We start from the raw sequence: 24838 nt of genomic DNA on the forward strand, positions 1-24838 counted from the left end.
TCGGGGAAGAGAAGGTTGAGAGGAGATTTGATCGAGGTGTTCAAAATCACGAGGGAGGTCTGGACAGAGTAGATCAGGAGAAACCGTTCCCATTGGTGGAAGGATCCGGAACCAGAGGACACTGATTTAAGGTGATTGGCACAAGAAGCAACAGTGACAAGAGGGAAAACTATTTCACACAGCGAGTGGTTAGGATCTGGAATGCTCTGTCTGAGAGTGTGGTGGAGGCAGATTCAATCGAGGCTCTCAAAAGGGAATTGGAGAATGATCTGGAGAAAGAATTTGCAGGGCGACGGGGAAAAGGCAGGGGGGAGTGGGACTGGGTGAGTGGCTCTTACAGAGAGCCAGCACGGAAACAGTGGGCCGAACAGCCTCCCGTGCTGTAACCATTCTATGCTTGCCAAAGTTGATTCAATAGTGTGACTTGGCATGAGTGTGCCTCTCGCCCCAGAATACCCATGTGCCGGATCTCTGATTGACAGCGATGGACTTGCAAAGAGCTGTTCTGTGCTGCAGATTCTCAAGGCAACCAATTACCTCCTGATTCAGTTGCACCATCTAGTGGGCGCTTTCAAATTAACCCCATCTGGTCTGAAATTCTCCATCCATACCCAGTGTCAGCATCGAGCACTCCCAGGACAGGTACAGTACGGGTTAGATACAGTGTAGAGCTCCCTCTACATTACCCTGACAGTGTGTCCTCCCCACTTTATACCCAGTGTCAGCATCGAGTGCTCCCAGGACAGGTACAGTACGGGTTAGATACAGTGTAGAGCTCCCTCTACATTACCCTGACAGTGTGTCCTCGCACTTTATACCCAGTGTCAGCATCGAGTGCTCCCAGGACAGGTACAGTATGGGGTTAGATACAGTGTGGAGCTCCCTCTACATTACCCTGACAGTGTGTCCTCGCACTTTATACCCAGTGTCAGCATCGAGTGCTCCCAGGACAGGTACAGTACGGGTTAGATACAGTGTAGAGCTCCCTCTACATTACCCTGACAGTGTCCCCCCCCCCACTTTATACCCAGTGTCAGCATCGAGTGCTCCCAGGACAGGTACAGTACGGGTTAGATACAGTGTAGAGCTCCCTCTACATTACCCTGACAGTGTGTCCCCCCCCCCCACTTTATACCCAGTGTCAGTATCGAGTGCTCCCAGGACAGGTACAGTACGGGGGTTAGATACAGAGTAAAGCTCCCTCTACACTGTCCCCATCAAACACTCCCAGGACAGGTACAGTACGGGGGGTTAGATACAGAGTAAAAAAAAAACGGGTTAGATACAGTGTAGAGCTCCCTCGACATTACCCTGACAGTGTGTCCCCCCCACTTTATACCCAGTGTCAGCATCGAGTGCTCCCAGGACAGGTACAGTACGGGTTAGATACAGTGTAGAGCTCCCTCTACATTACCCTGACAGTGTGTCCCCCACTTTATACCCAGTGTCAGCATCGAGTGCTCCCAGGACAGGTACAGTACGGGTTAGATACAGTGTAGAGCTCCCTCGACATTACCCTGACAGTGTGTCCCCCCCCCCACTTTATACCCAGTGTCAGTATCGAGTGCTCCCAGGACAGGTACAGTACGGGGGTTAGATACAGAGTAAAGCTCCCTCTACACTGTCCCCATCAAACACTCCCAGGACAGGTACAGTACGGGGGGTTAGATACAGAGTAAAAAAAAAAAAACGGGTTAGATACAGTGTAGAGCTCCCTCGACATTACCCTGACAGTGTGTCCCCCCCACTTTATACCCAGTGTCAGCATCGAGTGCTCCCAGGACAGGTACAGTACGGGTTAGATACAGTGTAGAGCTCCCTCTACATTACCCTGACAGTGTGTCCCCCCCACTTTATACCCAGTGTCAGCATCGAGTGCTCCCAGGACAGGTACAGTACGGGTTAGATACAGTGTAGAGCTCCCTCTACATTACCCTGACAGTGTGTCCCCCCCACTTTATACCCAGTGTCAGTATCGAGTGCTCCCAGGACAGGTACAGTACGGGTTAGATACAGTGTAGAGCTCCCTCTACATTACCCTGACAGTGTGTCCCCCCCACTTTATACCCAGTGTCAGTATCGAGCACTCACAAACTCGTCTCCTTGGTACTGAAATCTGGGGTAATTTCAACAATTTATTGCTGCAGATAGAGCAAAAGAAATTGACAAGAGAAAGTGTAACTGCAATCAAAATATTGACGTAGGAACTGGTCATTCCCCCCCACGCCCTCCCCGACAGTCTGTGGAGCCAGAGGCAGAAGCTTGTTGTTGCAGGAGGCCGATCGCTCAGGTTGGGGGTGGTAACAGAACCTGAGCCCTGGCTGGTTAGCGCGGAGGCAGACGGCCTGGGAGAGCGAGGGGAGAAGCAGCCCTCAGAGTTCAGGAGAGTGAAAAACGATTTGCTGTGGGACGCCGGGTGTCATCCGCTCTGGGTGGGTTGGGGAGGTTTTTTTGGGGGGAGCTGCAGATGCTGGCGGCCTCCTCAGTCATCTCTGCGGCGCAGGCTCTCTTCCACGTTCACGTAGCCGAGGCTTCAGGAGGAGTGAGGGAACGTGTGAGGCCCATTGCTCACTCTTCCTTCATTAACACTGCACCGCCGAGGGTCGACAGCTGCTCTGATCACTAGAGAGTGAGAGACAGAGTGAGAACACAGTCAGGCAGCTCCGTCCCCACTGCACTCCTCCTTCACACCCCCTCCTTCCCTGCCCTCCTTTTCCTCCCTTTCCTTTCCTCCCCCTTCCTCCCCTCCTTTCCTTCCCCTCTCCTCCCCTCCTTTCCTCTTCTGTCTCCCTGCCCCTCTTCCTCCTTTCCTCCCCTTTCCTCCACCTCCCTCCCCTCCTTTCCTCCCCCTTCACCCCTCCTTTCTTCCTCCATCTCCTCCTCCGTCTCCCTCCCACCCTGCCCTCCTTTTCCTCCGTCCCCTCCTTTCCTCCTCCCTCTCCTTCCCTCCTTCCTTCCCTCCCTCTCTCCCTCCTTCCTTTCCTCCCTGCCCTCCTTTCCTCCCCCTTCTCTCCCTTCCTCCTCCGTCCATCTCTGTCCCTCGCTCCTTCCTTCCTTTCCTGCCCCCTTCCTCTCCTCCGGCGCCCATTTATAAATGTAGGAACAGGTCGAGAGCCGGTTGGAGAAGGGCAGCACCTCGGTTAACGTGTTCACATGACAGGGAAACAGTCACTCGATTTCCACCCTGACCCCCCCCACCAACCGCCCTCCCCATGACTCACCAGGTCGCAGAGGGCCAAAGGCCAGTGTGCGCCCCCATTGCCCCCACACCCAGTCTCCCAATCAAACATAAACAGACCTGCATTTCTCTAGCGCCTTCCACAACCTCCAGCCGTCCCAAAGCGCCGCTCAGCCGCTGAAGTGCATTCAAAGTGCAGTCACTGCTGTAATATAGGGAAGGGCGGCAGCCAGCCTACGCAAAGCAAGATCCCACAGCCCACAAAGTGGTAACAACCACTGTAACAAACTGTATTGTGTACTGTTGATTTGAGGGATAACTATTGAGCCCAGGGGCACCGGGGATAACTCACCCTGCTCTTGCTCAAAGCTCCCTCACAACTGACCCTCCGACAGCGTGGCACTCCCTCAGTACTGACCCTCCCCAAGTGCGGCATTCCCTCAGTACAGACCCTCTGACAGTGCGGCACTCCCTCAGTAGTGACCCTCCGACAGTGCTCCGACAGTGCGGCATTCCCTCAGTACAGACCCTCCGACAGCGTGGCACTCCCTCAGTACTGACCCTCCCCAAGTGCGGCATTCCCTCAGTACAGACCCTCTGACAGTGCAGCACTCCCTCAGTACTGACCCTCCGACAGCGTGGCACTCCCTCAGTACTGACCCTCCCCAAGTGCGGCATTCCCTCAGTACAGACCCTCTGACAGTGCAGCACGCCCTCAGTACTGACACTCCGTCAGTGCAGCACGCCCTCAGTACTGACACTCCGTCAGTGCAGCACACCCTCAGTACTGACACTCCGTCAGTGCAGCACGCCCTCAGTACTGACACTCCGTCAGTGCAGCACGCCCTCAGTACTGACACTCCGTCAGTGCAGCACGCCCTCAGTACTGACACTCCGTCAGTGCAGCACGCCCTCAGTACTGACACTCCGTCAGTGCAGCACGCCCTCAGTACTGACACTCCGTCAGTGCAGCACGCCCTCAGTACTGACACTCCGTCAGTGCAGTACGCCCTCAGTACTGACACTCCGTCAGTGCAGCACGCCCTCAGTACTGACACTCCGTCAGTGCAGCACGCCCTCAGTACTGACACTCCGTCAGTGCAGCACGCCCTCAGTACTGACACTCCATCAGTGCAGCACGCCCTCAGTACTGACACTCCGTCAGTGCAGCACGCCCTCAGTACTGACACTCCGTCAGTGCAGCACGCCCTCAGTACTGACACTCCGTCAGTGCAGCACGCCCTCAGTACTGACCCTCCCCAAGTGCGGCATTCCCTCAGTACAGACCCTCTGACAGTGCAGCACGCCCTCAGTACTGACCCTCTCACTGTACAACACTCCCTCAGTACTGACCCTGACAGTACAGCACTCCCTCAGTACTGACCCTCCGTCAGTGCAGCACTCCCTCAGTACTGACCCTCCGTCAGTGCAGCACTCCGTCAGTGCAGCACTCCGTCAGTGCAGCACTCCGTCAGTGCAGCACTCCGTCAGTGCAGCACTCCCTCAGTACTGACCCTCCGTCAGTTCAGCACTCCCTCAGTACTGACCCTCCGTCAGTGCAGCACTCCCTCAGTACTGACCCTCCGTCAGTGCAGCACTCCCTCAGTACTGACCCTCCGTCAGTGCAGCACTCCCTCAGTACTGACCCTCCGTCAGTGCAGCACTCCGTCAGTGCAGCACTCCGTCAGTGCAGCACTCCGTCAGTGCAGCACTCCCTCAGTACTGACCCTCCGTCAGTTCAGCACTCCCTCAGTACTGACCCTCCGTCAGTGCAGCACTCCCTCAGTACTGACCCTCCGTCAGTGCAGCACTCCCTCAGTACTGACCCTCCGTCAGTGCAGCACTCCCTCAGTACTGACCCTCCGTCAGTGCAGCACTCCCTCAGTACTGACCCTCCGTCAGTGCAGCACTCCCTCAGTACTGACCCTCCGTCAGTGCAGCGCTCCCTCAGTACTGACCCTCCGTCAGTGCAGCGCTCCCTCAGTACTGACCCTCCGTCAGTGCAGCGCTCCCTCAGTACTGACCCTCTGACAGTGCAGCGCTCCCTCAGTACTGACCCTCTGACAGTGCAGCGCTCCCTCAGTACTGACCCTCTGACAGTGCAGCGCTCCCTCAGTACTGACCCTCTGACAGTGCAGCGCTCCCTCAGTACTGACCCTCTGACAGTGCAGCGCTCCCTCAGTACTGACCCTCTGACAGTGCAGTGCTCCCTCAGTACTGACCCTCCGTCAGTGCAGCGCTCCCTCAGTACTGACCCTCCGTCAGTGCAGCGCTCCCTCAGTACTGACCCTCTGACAGTGCAGTGCTCCCTCAGTAGTGATACTCGTAGTGTCAGCCTAGATTTCTGTGTTCCAGTCTCTCGAGTGGGACTGGAACCCAGAAGCTGCTGACTCAGGGGTGGGAGAGACTTCCTAGTATGTCAGGACGAGAGCGAGGAGCCCATCACCTTCTGGGTCTGGGACTGGCTTTGAAACGCAGGTCACTGAGGGTGAAAGGTCAGTGGTCAGTGACTAAATACTCTTGCATTGCAATGCGCAGCCTGATGTAGCAGCGAGAGAGGGAGTAATACCGCTGGACCACTAATCTCACCTCACGGCCTGCGTCTTCCCCAAGTTAGTGCACAGATCGTCTCATGATTTCCAACATCACGCTGGTCTCTGGGAACTTGAGTTTGCGAGGAGGCCCTTTCTTAATCCCGCTCCACAGTACCACCTCTACGTGGAACAGGCAAAAGGATGAGAGTCAGCAGAAGCAATACATCCCAGTAAACACACACCCGGTCACAAGAGCATGGACTGGGGGGATGCCATTCAGCCCCTCGAGCCTGCTCCCCCAGTCAATACTATCATGGCTGATCTGCCTCATCTCCACTTTCCCGCCCTCTCCCCGTATCCCTCAATTCCCTCAGTGCCCAAAAATCCCTCGACCTCCGTCTTGAATATACTCAGTGACTGAGCATCCACTGCTCTCTGGGGGAGAGAATTCCAAAGATTCACAACCCTCGGAGGGAAGACATTTCTCCTCATCTCAGTCCCAAATGGCCGCCCCCTCGTCCCGAGACTGTGACGCCCTCCTCCCCTCCCCCAGTTCCAGACTCTCCAGCATCTACCCTGTCAAAACCTCTCAGAATTTTATACGTTTCAATGAGATCACCTCTCATTCTCTTTAGATGCAGAAAAGATTCAGGAGAATGGTTCCCAGGGATGAGGGACTTCAGTTAACGTGGATAGATCGGAGAAGCTGGGACTGTTCTCCTTGGGGAAGAGAAGGTTGAGAGGAGATTTGATCGAGGTGTTCAAAATCATGAGGGGGGTTCTGGACAGAGTAGATCAGGAGAAACCGTTCCCATTGACGGAAGGATCCGGAACCAGAGGACACTGATTTAAGGTGATTGACGCAAGAAGCAACAGAGACAAGAGGGAAAACTATTTCACACAGCGAGTGGTTAGGATCTGGAATGCTCTGTCTGAGAGTGTGGTGGAGGCAGATTCAATCGAGGCTCTCAAAAGGGAATTGGAGAATGATCTGGAGAGGAAGAATGTGCAGGGTGATGGGGAAAAGACAGGGGGGAGTGGGGCTAGGTGAGTTGCTCTTGCGGAGAGCAGGCAGGGACATGACGGGCCAAATGGCCTCCTTCTGAGCTCTAACCGTTCAATGAAATGATTTAAACAACCAAAGGATTCATGCTGCGAGGCTAAAGGGAGTGGTCGTGAGGCAAGTAAAGAAACAAAGGATGTGTCTAGAGGAGGTGTGATTGACAGAATCATTAACAGCTACCGTCCCGAAAGGAAACAAAATGGGGGCAGAGGTTACGATCTACAGTTGTTGAACTCAATGTTGATTCCAGAAGGCTGTAAAATGCCCAGTCGGGAGATGAGGTGCTGTTCATTGAGCTTCATTAAAACACTGCAGGAGGCCGAGGACAGAGAGGTCAGAGTGGGAGCACGGTGGAAAATTAAAATGACAGGCGACTGGAAGCTCGGGGTTGCTCTTCCAGACTAAACGGTGGCTAACAAAAGAAGTTAAAGATTGCATTAGATCAAAGGAAGTGGCTGATAAGGTCACCAGGTAAAGTGGTAAAGCCCGAGGATTGGGAACAATTCCGAATCCAGCAAAGGAGGACCAAGAAACTGATAAAGAAAGGGAAAGGAGAAAACAAATGCAAGCTAGCTAGAAACATAAAGGTGGATTGTAAAAGCTTCTTTAAGTATGTGAAAAGGAAAAGATTAGCAAGGACGAATGTGGGTCTATTACAGGTGGAGACAGGAGAGTTTGTGATGGAGAATGGGGAAATGGTAGAGAGACTAAACAATTACTTTGTGTCTGTCTTCACGAAGGAAGACACAGAAAATCTTCCAGAAATACTAGGGAACCAAGGGATTTGTAAAAATGAGAAATTAATATCACTAAAGAGGTAGTACTCGAAAAATCAACTGGATTGAAAGTTTATAAATCCCCTGGACCAGATGAGCTACATCCCAGAGGATTGAAGGAGGTGGTTATAGAGATAGTGGATGTATTGGTGGTGATCTTTCCACATTCTATAGATTCTCGAAGGGTTCCTGCAGACTGGTAAGTAGCAAATATAACCCCACTGTTTAAGAAGGGAGCGAGAGAGAAAACGGAGAACTACAGACCCGTTAGTTTGACGTCAGTAGTAGAGAAAATGTTAGAATCTATTATAAAGGATGTGATAAATCGGACACTTGGAAAATAATGAGATGATTGGGCAGAGTCAACATGGATTTATGAAAAGGAAATCATGTTTGACAAACCTGTTGGAGTTTTTTGAGGATGTTACTTGGAGCGTAGATAAAGGAGAACCAGTGGATGTGGTGTATTTGGATTTTCAGAAGGCTTTTGATAAAGTCCCACACAGGAGGTTAGTGAACAAAATTAGAGCACATGGGATTGGGGGTGATATACTGCAATGGATTGAGAATTGGTTAATGGACAGAAAACAGAGAGTAAGAATAAACGGCTCATTCTCAGGATGGCAGACTGTTACTAGTGGGATACTGCAAGATCAGTGCTGGGGCTACAGCTCTTCACAATCTATAACAATGATTTGGATGTGGGGACCAAATGTCATATTTCCAAATTTGCTGATGACACAAAACTCGGTGGGAATGTAAGTTGTGAGGAGGATGCAAGGAGGCTTCAAGGGGATCTGGACAGGCTCAGTGAATGGGCAAAAACACGGCAGATGGAATAGAATGTGAATAAGTGTGAAGTGATCCACTTTGGTAGAAAACAAAACAGAGTATTTCTTAAATGGTGAGAGGTTGGGAAGTGTTGATGTCCAAAGGAACCTGGGTGTCCTTGTTCATGAGTCACTGAAAGCTAACATGCAGGTGCAGCAAGCAATTAGGAAGGCAAATGGTATGTTGGCCTTTATCGCAAGGAGATTTGAGAACTGGAGTAAAGAAGTTTTGCTGCAATTATATAGAGTCTTGGTGAGACCACACTTGGAGTATTGTGGACAGTTTTGGTCTCCTTATCTAAGGAAGGATATACTTGTGAGTGAGTGTAACGGAGGTTCACCAGACTAATCCCTGGGATGATGGGAATTTTTTATGAGGAGGGATTGTGGAGACTGGGCCTGTATTCTCTCGAGTTTCGAATAATGAGAGGTGATCTCATTGAAACTTACAAAACTCTTACAGGACGTGACAGGGTGGATGTGGATAGGAGGTTTCCCCTGGCTGGTGAGTCCGGGACCAGGGGACACAGTCTCAGAATAAGCGGTAGGCCATTTAAGACTGAGATGAGGAGGAATTTCTTCACTCAGAGGTTGGTGAATCTGCAGAATTCTCTACCCCAGAGGGCTGTGAAGCTCAATCATTGAGCACGTTCAAGACAGAAATCGATAGACATCTGGATACTAATGACATCAAGGGATATGGCGATAGTGGGGGAAAAATGGCACAGAGGTGGATGATCAGCCATGATCTGTTCGAATGGCGGAGCAGGATCGATGGGCCAAATGGCCTACTCCTGCACCTACTTCCTACGATCCTGTGGTCCACAAAGCGGTCACCCTAGTCTGCGTTTGGTCTCCCCAGCGCAGAGGAGATCGCATTGTGAGCAGCGAATACAGTGTAGTAAATTGAAAGAAGTACCAAGTAAATGGCTGTTCCACCTGGAAGGAGTGTTTGGGGCCCTGGACAGTGGAGAAGGGGAGGAGGTAAAAGGGCAGGCATTGCAGCTTCTGCGCTTGCTTGGGAAGGCGCCGTGGGAAGGGGAGAGGGCGTCGGGGGTGACTGAGGAGTGGGTCAGCGTGCCGCGGAGGGAAGGGGGCGGTGTGTTTGGTGGTGCCGTCACGCTGGAGGTGGCGGAGGATGATCCGTCGAGTGTGGAGGCTGGTGGGGTGGAAGGTGATGGAAGGTGAGGACAAGGGGAACCCTGTTGTGGTTCTGGGAGGGAGGGAAAGGGTTGAGAGCAGAAGTAGACACCGCCGAGGGCCCTGTCGAACTCCAGCGTTTGGAGGGGTTGGGTGAACCTTAACTGAGGAATTCTTCAGGACCATTCCACTCAATTTCTCCTCCTGAGACAACCCTCTCATGTCCAACCGAGCCCACACACCCAGTGCAGTAATTAAGCCCCATCGCAGTGAACGCACACGCCACCCAAAAGCACAGGCGCTGGGCCACCTCTCACCTGAACCATCCTGCGCCACCAGCGTAACCTCGAAGCTGTTCCTCCGAGGCTTCTCCGCGTTCAGCAGCACCTCGACGCCTTCAAACTCCTTGCGCAAAGCCTCGCCGAGGGCGAGCGCTTCGCGCCGGTACACTTGTCAGCTTGTGCTGAGAGAGAGGGGGAGCGAGAGAGAAAACAGAGGTCAGAAGAGGAGCTGACGAGGCGACCTGAGATCGAGGAGCGCGGGGGGGACGACGAGACGTTTCGGCAGGTCTGTCGTCGGGATCTGACCAACCTGGGCGGAAGCGGATCTTATCCATGATTTTCAAAAGCAGAGCTACTCGAGGAAGTGACGGACAAAAAAAAAAAGCAGGGCTGGGGGACTAAAGCACGAGTGCCTTTTCAAAGGGTCAAATGGTCTCCCTTTTGCTTTGCACCTTTCAATGACTTGATGAACATCACTTCAAAAAGGGAAACTGATCTGGGCATTTATGAGGGATAAATATTGGGTCTTAGAACACCAGGGCGAATTCCTGCACATCTTTCCCTCCGCCCCCACACCCCCCACCGGCCCGTCACTCTGGGACTATCCGCGGGACCTTGTACATCCAGCTGAGCAGGCAGCTCCGCGTGCCTATGTAACCAGGAGAGCGACAGAACTTAAAAACCAGACGGCAACCAATTCCTCCCGTGGAACAACCCTGAACCACTCCGCATTAAACCGGTGAATCTGGTTAAGAGGAGGCCAACGGGCCGCGGCTGCTGCTGTGGCAATACGCTTTTAGCCGCAAGTACTAATTGTTGCCGGAATCGCTTCCTGTACAGGCTCCCGCGTATTTGCTTGAAACATCGTCCAGCCAGTAAGGAGGTCAACGAGTCACCAACGATCAAAGAAAAAAAAAATACAAGCAAAACATTGCGGATGCTGGAATTCTGAAATAAAAACAGAAAGTGCTGGAAATGCTCAGCAGGTCTGGCAGCATCTGTGGGGAGAGAAACTGAGTTAACCTTTTAGGTCGGTAACCTTTCATCAAAAAAAAAAATACCCTCTGCTTTGTGACATACCATTTTACCAACAAACGGGGGGGAGAGAGAGAGGGTGACAGACAGAGACAAAGAGGGAGAGAGAGGAGACGGAGGCAAAGAGAGAGGGAGGAGACAGAGAAAGGACAGACAGAGGAGAGGAGTGATACAGAGAGGAGACAGAGGGAGAGGGAGGAGACAGACGAGAGGAGAGAAAACAGACAGAGAGAGAGGGGACAGGCAATGAAGGAGTCAGACGGAGAGAGGGAGGAGACAGGCAGGAGAGAGAGACAGAGAGAAGGAGGGGGACAGACGGAGAGAGAGGGAGGAGACAGGCAGAGAGGGGACAGACGGAGAGAGAGGGAAGAGACAGAGAGAGGAGAGAAAACAGAGAGAGAGAGGGGGGCAGGCAGTGAAGGAGACAGACGGAGAGAGAGGGAGGAGACAGAGAGAAGGAGAGGGGACAGACGGAGAGAGAGGGAGGAAACAGACAGAGGGGACAGACAGACAGAATGGGAGGAGACAGAGAGGGGACAGGCGGAGAGGGAGGAGACAGACAGAGAGGGGACAGACGGAGAGAGAGGGAGGAGACAGAGAGAGGAGACAGGCAAACGGGATAGACAGACGAGAGGAGAGGGGACAGAAAGAGGAGACAGACGGACAGAATGGGAGGAGACAGACAGAGAGGGGACAGACGGAGAGAGAGGGAGGAGACAGACAGAGAGGGGACAGACAGACAGAATGGGAGGAGACAGACAGAGAGGGGACAGACGGAGAGCGAGGGAGGAGACAGAGAGAGGAGACAGGCAAACGGGATAGACAGACGAGAGGAGAGGGGACAGAAAGAGGAGACAGACAGACAGAATGGGAGGAGACAGACAGAGAGGGGACAGACAGACGGACAGAATGGGAGGAGACAGACAGAGAGGGGACAGACAGATGGACAGAATGGGAGGAGACAGACAGAGAGGGGACAGACAGACAGAATGGGAGGAGACAGACAGAGAGGGGACAGACAGACGGACAGAATGGGAGGAGACAGACAGAGAGGGGACAGACAGACGGACAGAATGGGAGGAGACAGACAGAGAGGGGACAGACAGACGGACAGAATGGGAGGAGACAGACAGGCTCTCGCAAGGACCAGCACCCTGAAGAGCTGAGTGGGGAAATCACTGACTGCAGCCCAGCAGGTTAAGGAGCTGCTGTAATTACCAGTGCTCAAAGATGACTTTCAGCCCAGTGCCCAGCTGGGGTGAGCTGCCCAGGGAGCTGGCAGGCTGGAGGGAGGGTGGTGAGGGTAAGGAGGGGTGTCCTGCTCCCTTCCTCTTGCTCCCAGCCATGTGTCTGCTCAGGAAATGGTAACAACTCCCGGAACTGGAGCAGAACTTCAAACAGATACAATGGGGCCAGACCATAACCCAGGCCCCAGAGGGAGGGGGGTGCAAACAGGAATTAAAGTGACTGCTCCCCAGACACCGTGTCAGAGCTAAACATAGCAGAGTCTCCTCCAATGCCGCATTGCTCAGTAAAAACATATCCATTCATGACCTGTTTATTTTTCAGCATCTCCCATTTACAAAGTGTATCAGATTGTTTCCCCCCCCCCCCCCTCCCTTCTCCAATGTTGGGATAATCCAACCTGGTCACTTTCATACCTGAGGGCGCCTGATCTCACTTAAAGGGACTGAGCAAACCTAAAGGCGACACAACACAATTAAAGGGTTGCTCACAGCACTCCCTCAGTACTGACCCTCCGACAGTGCGGCACTCCCTCTGTACCGACCCTCCGACAGTGCGGCGCTCCCTCAGTACTGACCCTCCGACAGTGCGGCACTCCCTCAGTACTGACCCTCCGACAGTGCAGCACTCCCTCAGTACTGACCCTCCAACAGTGCAGCACTCCCTCAGTACTGACCCTCCGACAGTGCAGCACTCCCTCAGTACTGACCCTCCGACAGTGCAGCACTCCCTCAGTACTGACCCTCCCACAGTGCAGCACTCCCTCAGTACTGACCCTCTGACAGTGCAGCACTCCCTCAGTACTGAGCCTCCGACAGTGCAGCACTCCCTCAGTAATGACCCTCTGATAGTGCAGGACTCCCTCAGTACCGACCCTCCGACAGTGCGGCGCTCCCTCAGTACTGACCCTCCGACAGTGCAGCACTCCCTCAGTAATGACCCTCTGACAGTGCAGGACTCCCTCAGTACTGACCCTCCGACAGTGCAGCACTCCCTCAGTAATGACCCTCTGATAGTGCAGGACTCCCTCAGTACTGACCCTCCGACAGTGTGGCACTCCCTCAGTACCGACCCTCCGACAGTGGAGCACTCCCTCAGTACCCCAAAGAATGACAGATTGGATTATGGGCTCGAGTCTCCAGAGTGGCAGATGGAGCCCATGACCTTTTAACTCAGATGTGAGATTGAGACCCACTGGGCCAACATGAACATGAGAAAATAGTTCTAATCACAACTACTCACTCTGCACCCACTTTATACGCAGTGTCGCGTTAAGTGCTCCCAGGACAGGTACAGCACGGGTTAGATACAGAGTAGAGCTCCCTCTACATTACCCTGACAGTGTGTCCCCCCAGTTTATACCCAGTGTCAGCATCGAGTGCTCCCAGGACAGGTACAGCACGGGTTAGATACAGTCTAGAGCTCCCTGTACATTACCCTGACAGTGTGTCTCCCCCAGTTTATACCCAGTGTCAGCATCGAGTGCTCCCAGGACAGGTACAGTACGGGTTAGATACAGTGTAGAGCTCCCTCTACATTACCCTGACAGTGTGTCTCCCCCAGTTTATACCCAGTGTCAGCATCGAGTGCTCCCAGGACAGGTACAGCACGGGTTAGATACAGTCTAGAGCTCCCTCTACATTACCCTGACAGTGTCCCCCACCGCCCCCGCCACTTTATACCCAGTGTCAGCATCAAACACTCCCAGAACAGGTAGAGCACGGGGTTAGAAAAAAAAAACAGGGTTAGATACAGAGAAAAAAAAAGAAAAAAATAAAGAAAACAAAACAAAAAAACGAGTTAGATACAGTGCCGAGCTCCCTCTACATTACCCTTATATCCAAAGCATATAATGGCACAAAGATGAGTGGCAGGTCAGATGATTGGTCAGAATATCAAGAACGGCAGAGATGACGAAAAGGTTAATCAGGAGAAAGTAATTAAAGCATGAGAGGAAGCTAGCTAGAAATGTAAAAACAGATAGCAAGAGTTTCTACAGGTATTTAAAAAGGAAAAGAGAGTGAGAATGGGGAGTTCATTGTAGTTAATAAGGAAATGGTGGATGAAATGAACAAATATTTTTCTTCTGCCTTCACTATGGAGGATAGAAAAAACATTCCAGTAATAGCTGTAAATCAGGAGGTGGAAGGACGAGAGAAACTTGGTGAAATTACAATCACCAGGGAATCACTGAGCAAACTGATGGAGATGTGGGCTGACAAGTCCCCGGGTCCTGATGGGCTTCATCCCAGGGTCTTAAAAGAGATGGCTAATGAGGTAGTAGATGCGTTGGTGTTAATTTTTCAAAATTCACTAGATTCTGGAAAGGTTCCATCGGACTGGATAGTAGCAAATATAACTCCTTTATTCAAGAAGAGGGGAGAGGCAGAAAACAGGTAACAATAGGCCAGTTAGCTTGATGCCTGTTGTGGGGAAGGTGTTAGAATCGATCATTAAGGAGGTTGTAGCTGGCCACTTAGAAAAACTCACAGTAATCGGGAATAGACAGCATGGTTTTGTGAAAGGGAAATCATGTTTAACCAATTTATTGGAGTTCTTTGAAGGAGTAACATGCGCTGTGGATAAAGGGGAGCTCGTTGACCTAGTGTGCTTGGATTTCCAGAAGGCATTTGACAAGGTGCCACATAAAAGATTATTATGCAAAGTAGGAGCTCATGGTGTCGGGGGTAACGTAGTAGCATGGATAGAAGATTGGCTGGCTGGCAGAAAACAGAGAGTTTGCATAAATGGGCCCTTTTGTGATTGGCAGGATGTGACGAGTGGAGTCCCACAGGGGTCTGTGCTGGGGTCTCAACCTTATACAATTTATATCAATGACTTAGATGAGGGGAGCGATGGCATGGTAGCTAAATTTGCAGTTGACACAAAGATAGGTGGGAAAGTATGTTGTGAAGAGGACAGAAGGAGGTTGCAGACCGATATAGATAGGTTGAGTGAATGGGCAAAAATCTGGCAGATGGAGTATAATGTGGGAAAAGGTGAAGTTGTTTACTTTGACAGGAAGAATAAAAAAGCAGAGTATTTCTTAAACGGAGAACGACTGCAGAATTCAGAGGTGCAGAGGGATCTGGGTGTTCTAGTGCATGAGTCACAAAAAGTTAGTTTTCAGGTACAGCAAGTAATAAAGAAGACTAATGGAATGCTATCCTTTATTACGAGAAGAATTGAAAATAAAAGTAAGGATGTTATGCTTCAGTTATACAGGGCATTGGTGAGACCACATCTCGAATACTGTGTGCAGTTTTGGTCTCCTTATTTATGGAAGGATGTAAATGCATTGGAGGCAGTTCAGAGGAGGTTTTACTAGATTAATACCTGGAATGAGCGGGTTATCTTATGAGGAAAGGTTGGACAGACTAGGCTTGTATTCACTGGAGTTTAGAAGAGTGAGGGGAGACTAGATTGAAGTTGATAAGATCCTGAACGGTCTTGACAAGGTGGATGTGGAGAGCACGTTTCCTCTTGTGGGTGAGTCCAGAACTCGGGGGCACTGTTTTAAAATTAGGGGTAGCCCTTTTAGGACAGAGATGAGGAGAAATTGTTTTTCTCCGAGGGTTGTGCGACTTTGGAACTCTCTGCCTCAGAAAGTGGTGGAGGCGGGGTCATTGAATATTTTTAAGGCTGAGGTAGATAGATTCTTGTAAGGCAAGGGAATCAAAGGTTATCAGGGGTAGATGGGAGTGTGGAATTCAAGACACACAGGTCAGCCATGATCTTATTGAATGACAGGGCAGGCATGAGGGGCCGAATGGTCTACTTCTGCTCCTAATTCATATGTTCATCAAGGTTCAAGATGGATAGAGTGGTCCCAGAACAGAAACCCTTGGGACCCTACACATATCCAACCACTCTAAAAAACCTGCCCTTCAATCCTACTCTCTGAGTTCTCATTTCTAATCTTTTTTTTAATCCAATGTGCTACTCACCCCCTCATTCCTTTAATCTTCTCCAGTAATCTCCTTTGACAAAGGATTCGCTAAAGTCCATATATACTGCATCTGTCGCATTCCCCTCCCTCCACTCCCGAACCGTCATGTTTGTTTTCTTCTCAAAGAATCCATGGAGTTTGCAAATCACGATGGTCCTTATTCAAATCCAAGCTCAGTAATTCTACTTTCTCTTTAATACTTAATCAAAACTCAAAAATATTCCCGAAAACATGTTAATTGGCTTGTGATTGCCCAGATTAACTCGGTCTTACTTCAAAAATGGATTGCTACCTTACAGTTCAGCAACTCTTCTTTCTAATTCATTCTCCAGATGTGGCATTTATTGCCCATCCTTCATTGCCCTTGAGAAGGTGGTGGTGAGCTGCCTTCTTGAACCGCTGCAGTCCATGTGGGGTAGGTACACCCACAGTGCTGTTAGGAAGGGAGTTACAGGATTTTGACCCAGGTGAGAGGGGCAAAGTTTAGAGGGGATGTGCGAGGCAGGTTTTTTTACACAGAGAGTGGTGAGTGCCTGGAACTTGCTGCTGGGGGAGGTGGTGGAAGCAGGTACGATAGCGACGTTTAAGAGGCATCTTGACAAATACATGAATAGGATGGGAATATAGGGGTACGGTCCCCGGAAGTGCAGAAGGTGTTAGTTTAGGCAGGCATCAAGATCGGTGAAGGCTTGGAGGGCCGAATGGCCTGTTCCTGTGCTGTACTGTTCTTTGTTCTTTGACAGTGAAGGAACAGTGATATAGTTCCAAGTCAGGATGGACTGTGGCTTGGAGGAACACTTGCAGGTGGTGGTGTTCCCATGTATTTGCTGCCCTTGTCCTTCTAGTTGGTAGAGGTCGCGGGTTTGGAAGGTGCTGTCTAAGGAGCCTTGGTGTGTTGCTGCACTGCTTCTTGTAGATGGTACACACTGCTGTCACTGTGCATCGGTGGTGGAGGGAGTGAATGTTTGTCGATGGGGTGCCAATCAAGCGGGCTGCTTTGTCCTGGATGGTGTCGAGCTTCTTGAGTGTTGTTGGAGCTGCACCCATCCAGGCAAGTGGAGATTATTTCATCACATTCCTGACTTGTGCCTTGTAGATGGTGGACAGGCTTTGGGGAGTCAGGAGGTGAGTTACTCGCTGCAGGATTCCCAGCCTCTGACCTGCTCTTGTAGCCACGGTATTTATATGGCTACTCCAGTTCAGTTTCTGGTCAATGGTAACCCCTAGGATGTTGATAGTGGGGGATTCAGCGATGGTAATGCCATTGAATGTCAAAGGGAGATGGTCAGATTCTCTCTTGTTGGAGATGGTCATTGCCTGGCACTTGTGTGGCACAAATGTTACTTGCCACTTATCAGCCCAAGCCTGGATATTGTCCAGGTCTCACTGCATGTGGCCGCAGACTGCATCACTATCTGAGATATTGTGAATGGCACTGAACTTTGTGCAGCAGATGCATCAGCAAACATCTGCGCCTCTGACCATATGATGGAGGAAGTCATGAATGACGTAGCTGAAGGTGATTGGGCCGAGCACACACTGCTGCACCATCGGAGGGTCAGTACAGAGGGAGTGCTGCACTGTCGGAGGGTCAGTACAGAGGGAGTGCTGCACTGTCGGAGGGTCAGTACAGAGGGAGTGCTGCACTGTCGGAGGGTCAGTACAGAGGGAGTGCCGCACCGGCAGAGGGTCAGTACGGGGGAGCGCTGCACTGTCTGATGGTCAGTACTGAGGGAGCGCTGCACTGTCTGATGGTCAGTACTGAGGGAGCGCTGCACTGTCGGAGGGTCAGTACCGAGGGAGGACTGCACAGGTGGGAGGGTCAGTACTGAGGGAGTGCTGCACTGTAGGAGGGTCAGTACTGAGGGAGTGCTGCACTGTCGAAGGGTCAGTACTGAGGGAGCGCTGCACTGTCGAAGGGTCAGTACTGAGGGAGCGCTGCACTGTCGGAGGGTCAGTACTGAGGGAGCGCTGCACTGTCGGAGGGTCAGTACTGAGGGAGCGTTGCACTGTCGGAAGGTCAGTACTGAGGGAGTGCTGCACTGTCGGAGGGTCAGTACTGAGGGAGTGCTGCACTGTCGGAGGGTCAGTACTGAGGGAGTGCTGCACTGTCGGAGGGTCAGTACCGAGGGAGGACTGCACGGGTGGGAGGGTCAGTACTGAGTCTTTAAACCAAGGCCCGGTCTGCCCTCTTGGCCCACGACTGGCACAAGAGGTGGGGGGAGCTTGACCTTGGGTGTTTTGGGCCCAATATCCATCAGTCAACGAACATCAGTATTCACTATATCAGTAAAAAACAGATGATCCGGTCTTGTATCAACATGCTGCAGTTGGTGCCATATTGCTCCAAGCACAAATTGACTGCCGCAATTCCGACCTTACCATCGAGACAACACTTTGAAAGGCCTCTTTGCAATGGGGGTTCTGCCTTTCAGTTCACAAGGAGCGGCCAGAATGTTCCTGATCAGTCAACAATACAAGCACCTGCCATCACCACGTACAGACCAAGGATGCAAGGAGGGCTAGAGCTGAGGGGGTCCTGGAAGAACCAGAACTGAGCACTGGTGAACAGGATATTCATAACTGGCACTCGACAGCACTGTTCACAGCTCCTTCCAAATCAAGGTATGCAGCCATTTTATACAGAGTATTCAGTCGAACAGACTGCGGTACTGAGAGAAAGAGTCAAATACTGCTCTCTCTTCTCCCAGCAGTGCTGTGAAATCTGAACCTTCCTCGCGGTCACAGATCCCGTTCACTTGCGGAGGATGTGCGACTGCCAGCAGACCTTTTCTGCCGCGTCCTCCGCGAGGATCAATTGGGAGAAATGTTCCGGACTCCTGTTGGGTCAGTGGCGGGTGGACTCCCTGCCGGAGGAGATGACACCTTTTGCGTGGAGCACCACGCACCTCCTCTATCTGGGAGTCCACCTTAGCCCCGCTGAGGAAGCCTGGCCGGCAAACTGGCAGGAGTTGGAGGCGAAGGTCACCGCTCGGCTGGGGCGCTGGACAGGACTGCTACGAGTGCTTTCCGACAGGGGCCGAGCGTTGGTCATAAACCAACTGGTGGCCTCCATGTTGTGGTACCGGTTGGTCACTTTGGCCCTGCCCCCTGCATTTGCCACCAAGATCCAGAAGAAACTCGTCGATTTCTTCTGGGGCAAGAGGAAACACTGGGTCTCTGCCGCGGTCCTGAGTCTCCCGATTGAGGAGGGCAGCCAGTCGCTGGTGTGCGTCCGCACCCAGGCTGCGACTCTCCGCCTTTGGACCCTGCAGAGATACCTGTACGTCGAGCGTCCTCCCAGATGGTGTGCGCTGGCGACGTATTTTTTCTGCCAGTGTCACTGCCTTCAAGACGACACGCAGCTCCCGGTGGAGTCCGTTAACCGCGCTTCTCTGAGGGAGTTGCCTGTCTTTTACCGGGATCTATTCCGAGTCTGGAACATGGTCGCCTCCAGTCAGGGCGCTCCCCCGCCGGCGGAGGAGTGCGCCTCGGCTGTCCGGGCGGCCGACTCCAGGGACGGTCCGGCGGGCGGAGGAGTAGCCGAAACCCCCGGGACGCCCCTCACTGCAGGTGGCGAGGGGGCACGGAATGTGGAACGCTCCGGGCCGAGCTGACCCCGGCTCGGCCGGAACTGCTCATTGGACCCAGGCCCCAAAACCCTCCTCGGGAGCCGGTCCTGCACAACCTGAGCCGCCTCTCGGAAATGCCCTCCGTGCCATTCCAATCGGCGCGGAGGGGTTTCCTGTACGGGCTGCTCCTGTACACTCTCCACTTCCTCGCCCTCATCAGCCTGCCGGACACGCCCTGGCGGTCCGCGTTGCAATCTGGCGGCGAGGGGAAACCCCGATGGAGGTCTCTCTACGCGGCAGTCTTCCCCCTTTACATCGGGGACCTGGGGTGGAGGGTGTTGCACAGGGCAGTCCCGTGCAATAGACTTTTAAGTAGGTTCACGGACTCCCAGGCCGCCTGTACTTTCTGCGGCCTTGACGAGTCCGTGTTCCATGTATATATGGAGTGTGCGAGGTTGCAGCCCCTATTTGAGTATCTGAAGGGGCTGCTCCTCACGTTCTGGCTGCACTTCAGTCCCACGCTCCTGATCTTTGGGCACCCGGTGCGGAGGGGCTTGGGCCGGGAGGAGGATCTCCTCGTCGGTCTGCTCCTGGGCCTGGCCAAGGTGGCAATTCACAGGTCCAGGTTGTGGGCCATCGGGGGTTCCGTCCTCCCCGATTGCCTGCCCCTCTTCCGCGGTTACGTTCGCGCCCGGGTGTCCCTGGAAAAGGAGCATGCAGTGTCCGCCGGTACGCTTGAGGCCTTCCGCGACCGGTGGGCACCGCAGGGACTGGAGTGCATTGTCGACGCCGAAAATGGCATTTTAATTTGAGTTTTTGTTTATTTCTGTTTTTAATAAAGTTATTATAAAAATATAAAGGCCCCCTCGACATAAAATATGTAAAAGGGGCCCGGGGTATAAAGGCCACCTTGGATGAAAAAAAGAAAAAAAAAAAATGGGATTGGCTGCTTTCCGATTTGGGAGCCTGAGTGCATTTTCCAAATTTCAACAAAGGAAGGAAGGCAGAGAACTGGAAGAACTGGAAGCTTTTTTGTGAGTTTGTTTTATCCTGAAGTCTTTTTCATTGATTGTTGGGGGTGGGGAAAGAAGAGACCTGAAGACCTTGGGTGGGGCTGTATTGTTCAATAGGGAGCTCCTGTGTTTAACATCTTTGGATAGGGAGCTCCCTCCCCACCCCAACTACTAAACCTGCGACAGCTGCTCCTGTGGCCCCGTCACCATTTAAAATCTTAACATCAAAGAATGGGGTGAAGAGTTACACCCATCCTAATATGACTGTTGAGGCTTGTGTTAAGGCAATGGCCGAGGTTGTCGGCCCCTCGGCCATTGTTGCAGCCTCAAAGATGTATGGGAAGGCTGTGTTCTTCCTGAAGACCGAGCGGGCTGTGTCCCTCGCCCTAAGTACGGGGCTCACAGTGGGTGGGATTCTCCTGCCAGTGGACCCTCTGGGGGCCACTGCGCATCGGATAATCTTGTCAAACGTCCCACCCTTCATTCCTGATGAGCTCCTCCTCCCCCACCTGGGGGAGGTGAGGTCAGGGATCACCCAGTCCCGCTCGGTCTTCGGGAGCACAGCCTCCGACATGTGTACTCCTTCCGCCGCCAGCTATTCATGCAGCTGGCGCGGGAGGAGGTCTTGGAGGGCCACTTCGGTATAGAGTTTCAGGGGACGGCCTACCGTGTCTTCTGGACCTCGGATGGGGCGCGGTGCCACGTCTGCAAGGGGTTGGGGCATGTTCGTAAGAACTGCCCCAACGTCCCGGCCGCCAGCTCCAACTCGGCGGCCCAGAGTGGTCCAACAGCACCTCCTCCCACTCCCCCCACACATCCAATAGACACTGCTCCGTCGGTTCCGGAGGCTGTGGTTTTCACAGCCTCCGGCGGGGAGGGGAGCGTCCGTCCGAGCGGAAGGAAGACGCGGGGAAAAAAGAAACATCATGAGGCGCGTTCCCTGGACACTTTGACTCAACCCGAGCCTGAGCTCAGCCCAAAGCCCATTCCCATGGAATCCACCTGTCCCAGGGCTGGGCTCAGGCCCAGGGTGACTAAAAAGGAAAGAAAGGGTGCGGAGGCGGAGGCCTCTGATGACATGGAGGTCTCTGAGCCTCCGTGCCCTAGTGGGAAAAAGAGAAGGCACCCCTCCACAGAAATAGCTTTCTGCAGGAAACCCACACTGTTCCGGGAGACGAAGCCACCTGGTTCCTGGAGCGGCAGGGTGGGGTCTACATGAGTCACCTCACCCCTATTTCTAGTGGGGTGGCAATCTTGTTGGCCCCGACTTTTCAGCTGGAGATCTTGGGGGTCAAGGAGCTAGTGCCGGGCTGCTTGCTCCACCTCGCCATTTGCCTGGGTAGCGTGCCACTCCACTTTGTGAACGTGTACGTGCTCAGGCCCGGCGCGCTACAAGCGCGCTTCTTTGAGCTTCATCGATAGCGACAAGTGCATCATCCTCGGGGGAGGCGGGGGCGGATTTTAACTGTACCCTCGAGGTGGGGGATCGCTCCGGTCCACAGCGCGGCCAAGCATCGGTGGAGAAGTTGAGGGAACTGATCAGCTCCCTCAACTTGGTGGACATCTGGCGGAATCTCCATCCCGACTCTAGCGCCTTCACGTGGAGGTCTGGAGGGGGAGGGTCCCGAATCGACTGCCTCTACTTTCCGCAGGCGTACGTCTCCCGCGTCTTGGTGGCCTCCATGCGGCTGGTGCCCTGCTCGGACCACCACCTGGTGTGGGCGGAGTTCACTCCGCTCCGCACGCGGGCGGGGTCCGCATACTGGCACTTTAACAACCGGCTGCTGGAGGACGAGCGATTCCGGGACTCGTTCCGTCGATTCTGGGCTGACTGGAGAAGGAAGCAGGGGGGCTTCCCCTCCTTGAGGCTATGGTGGGATGTGGGCAAGACTCACATACGCGTCTTCTGTCAGGAGTACGCGAAGGGGTCAACCAAGAGGCGGGAAGCCGAGATCGGGCGCCTAGAGAGGGAGGTGCTCGACTTGGAGTCCCGCCTCGGTCATGCCATCGTGGACCCGGCCCTGTGGCAGGCGTACAAAGAGAAGAAGGGCGCGCTGAGGGAACTGCAGCTTATAGGGTCCCGAGGCACGTACATGAGGTCGCGGATCCAGATCCTGGAAGATTTGGACCGTGCCTCACCCTTCGTCTACTCGCTGGAAAAATGGCGTGGGGTCTGTAAGCAGCTCGTCGAGCTGCTGGCCGACGACGGATCCTCCATCAGGGATCTGGAGGGAATGGGCCTCCTGGTCCGGACTTATTACAGTGCGTTGTTCTCTCCGGATCCATCCAGCGAGGATGTGCGCAGAGTTTTGTGGGAGGACCTACCGCAGGTCAGCACGGAGGGCACCGAAGGATTGGAGGCTCCGCTCAGGTTGGCGGAGCTGACTGGCGCCCTCCACCAGCTCTCGAGGGGCAAATCCCCAGGGCTGGATGCGTTGACCGTGGAGTTCCTCAGGGCGTTCTGGGACGTCCTGGGGGGCGATAACGTGCGGGTCCCGGGGGAAAGCCTGGCGACCGGGGAGATGCCCCTCTAGTGGCACAGGGCGGTCATCGTCCTGCTGCCGAAGAGGGGCAATCTCCGCCTGCTTAAAAACTGGCGTCCAGTCTCCCTCCTCAGCATGGATTATAAGATCTTTGCCCGGGCTATGTCTACCCGCCTGGGCTCCGTGCTGGCCCACATGATCCACCCCGACCAGTCCTACACGGTCCCGGGCCGGTCCATCCAGGACAACATCCACCTGGTCCGAGACCTGATCCATCTTTCCCAGACGACTGGTCAGTCCGTCGGCTTTCTCTCTGTCGATCAGAAGGCGTTCGACCGGGTGGATCACAAATACCTTTTTGGGACTCTGGGCGCTTTCGGAACCAGGTCACATTTTGTGGCCCGGGTCCGACTTTTGTACGCTGCCGCAGAGTCTCTAGTCAAGTTTAACGGGTCCTTGACGGCGCCCCTTCGCTTTGGGAGAAGAGTGCTTCAGGGATGCCCATGTCCGGCCAATTGTACAGCATCTGCGTGGAGCCCTTCCTGTGCCTGCTTTGCAGGAGGTTGATGGGATTGGCTCTGCGCGAGCTGGCCATGTGGGTCGTCCTCTCGGCTTACGCTGATGATGTGCTCCTCGCGGTCACTGATCCCGTTGAATTGCGGAGGATGCGCGACTGCCAGCAGACCTTTTCTGCCGCGTCCTCCACGAGGATCAATTGGGAGAAATGTTCCGGACTCCTGGTTGGTCAGTGGCGGGTGAACTCCCTGCCGGAGGAGTTGACACATTTTGCAAGGAGCACCACGCACCTCCTCTATCTGGGAGTCCACCTTAGCACCGCTGAGGAAGCCTGGCAGGCAAACTTGCAGGAGTTGGAAGCGAAGGTCACCACTCGGCTGGGGCGCCGGACAGGACTGCTCCGAGTGCTTTCCTACAGGGGCCGAGCGTTGGTCATAAACCAACTGGTGGCCTTGATGCTGTGGTACCGGTTGGTCACTTTGGCCCCGCCCCCTGTATTCGCCACCAAGACCCAGAAGAAACTTGTTGATTTCTTCTGGGGCAAGAGGAAACACTGGGTCTCTGCCACGGTCCTGAGTCTTTCGATTGAGGAGGGCAGTCAGTCGCTGGTGTGCGTCCGCACCCAGGCTGCGACTCTCCGCCTTCGGACTTTGCAGAGATACTTGTACGTCGAGTGTCACTGCCTTCAAGAAGACATGCAGCGCCCAGCGGAGACGGTTAGCCGCGCCTCTCTGAGGGAGTTGCCAGTCTTTTACCGGGTTCTATTCTGAGTCTGGAACATGGTCGCCTCCAGTCAGGGCGCTCCCCCGCCGGCGGAGGAGAGCACCTCGGCTGTCCGGGCGGCCGACTCCAGGGACTGACCGGCGGGCGGAGGAGTAGCCGAAACCCCCGGGACGCCCCTCACTGCGGGTGGCGAGGGGGCTCGGGAGTGCGGAGCGATCCCGGCGGAGCTGAGGCCCACTCGGGTGGAACTGCTCATTGGACCCAGGCCCCAAAACCCTCCTCGTGAGATTGTCCCACACAACCCGAGCCGCCTCTCGGAAATGCCCTCTGTGCCATTCCAATCGGCGCGGAGGGGTTTCCTGTACGGGCTGCTCCTGCACACTCTCCACTTCCTCGCCCTCGTCAGCCGGCCGGACACGCCCTAGCGGTCCACTTTGCCATCTGGCGGCGAGAGGAAACCTCGATGGAGGTCTCTCTACGCGGGAGTCTTCCCCCTTTAC

General features: G+C 53.7%; 1 protein-coding gene across 1 annotated transcript; it reads right to left on the bottom strand.

The window, feature by feature from the left end:
- Positions 1–2122: 2122 nt before the first annotated feature.
- Positions 2123–12236, bottom strand: selenoh (selenoprotein H). Its single transcript, XM_068008737.1, has 4 exons — positions 12056–12236; positions 9839–9984; positions 5768–5892; positions 2123–2622 (listed from the first exon to the last, which is right to left on the bottom strand). The coding sequence occupies exons 1-3, from the start codon at positions 12181–12183 to the stop codon at positions 5792–5794; spliced, it is 375 nt and encodes a 124-aa protein (XP_067864838.1). The 5' UTR covers positions 12184–12236; the 3' UTR covers positions 2123–2622; positions 5768–5791.
- Between the last annotated feature and the right edge of the window lie 12602 nt (positions 12237–24838).

This window comes from Heterodontus francisci, chromosome 28, assembly GCF_036365525.1.
Source record: "Heterodontus francisci isolate sHetFra1 chromosome 28, sHetFra1.hap1, whole genome shotgun sequence".
Classification (NCBI taxonomy): Eukaryota; Metazoa; Chordata; class Chondrichthyes; order Heterodontiformes; family Heterodontidae; genus Heterodontus; species Heterodontus francisci.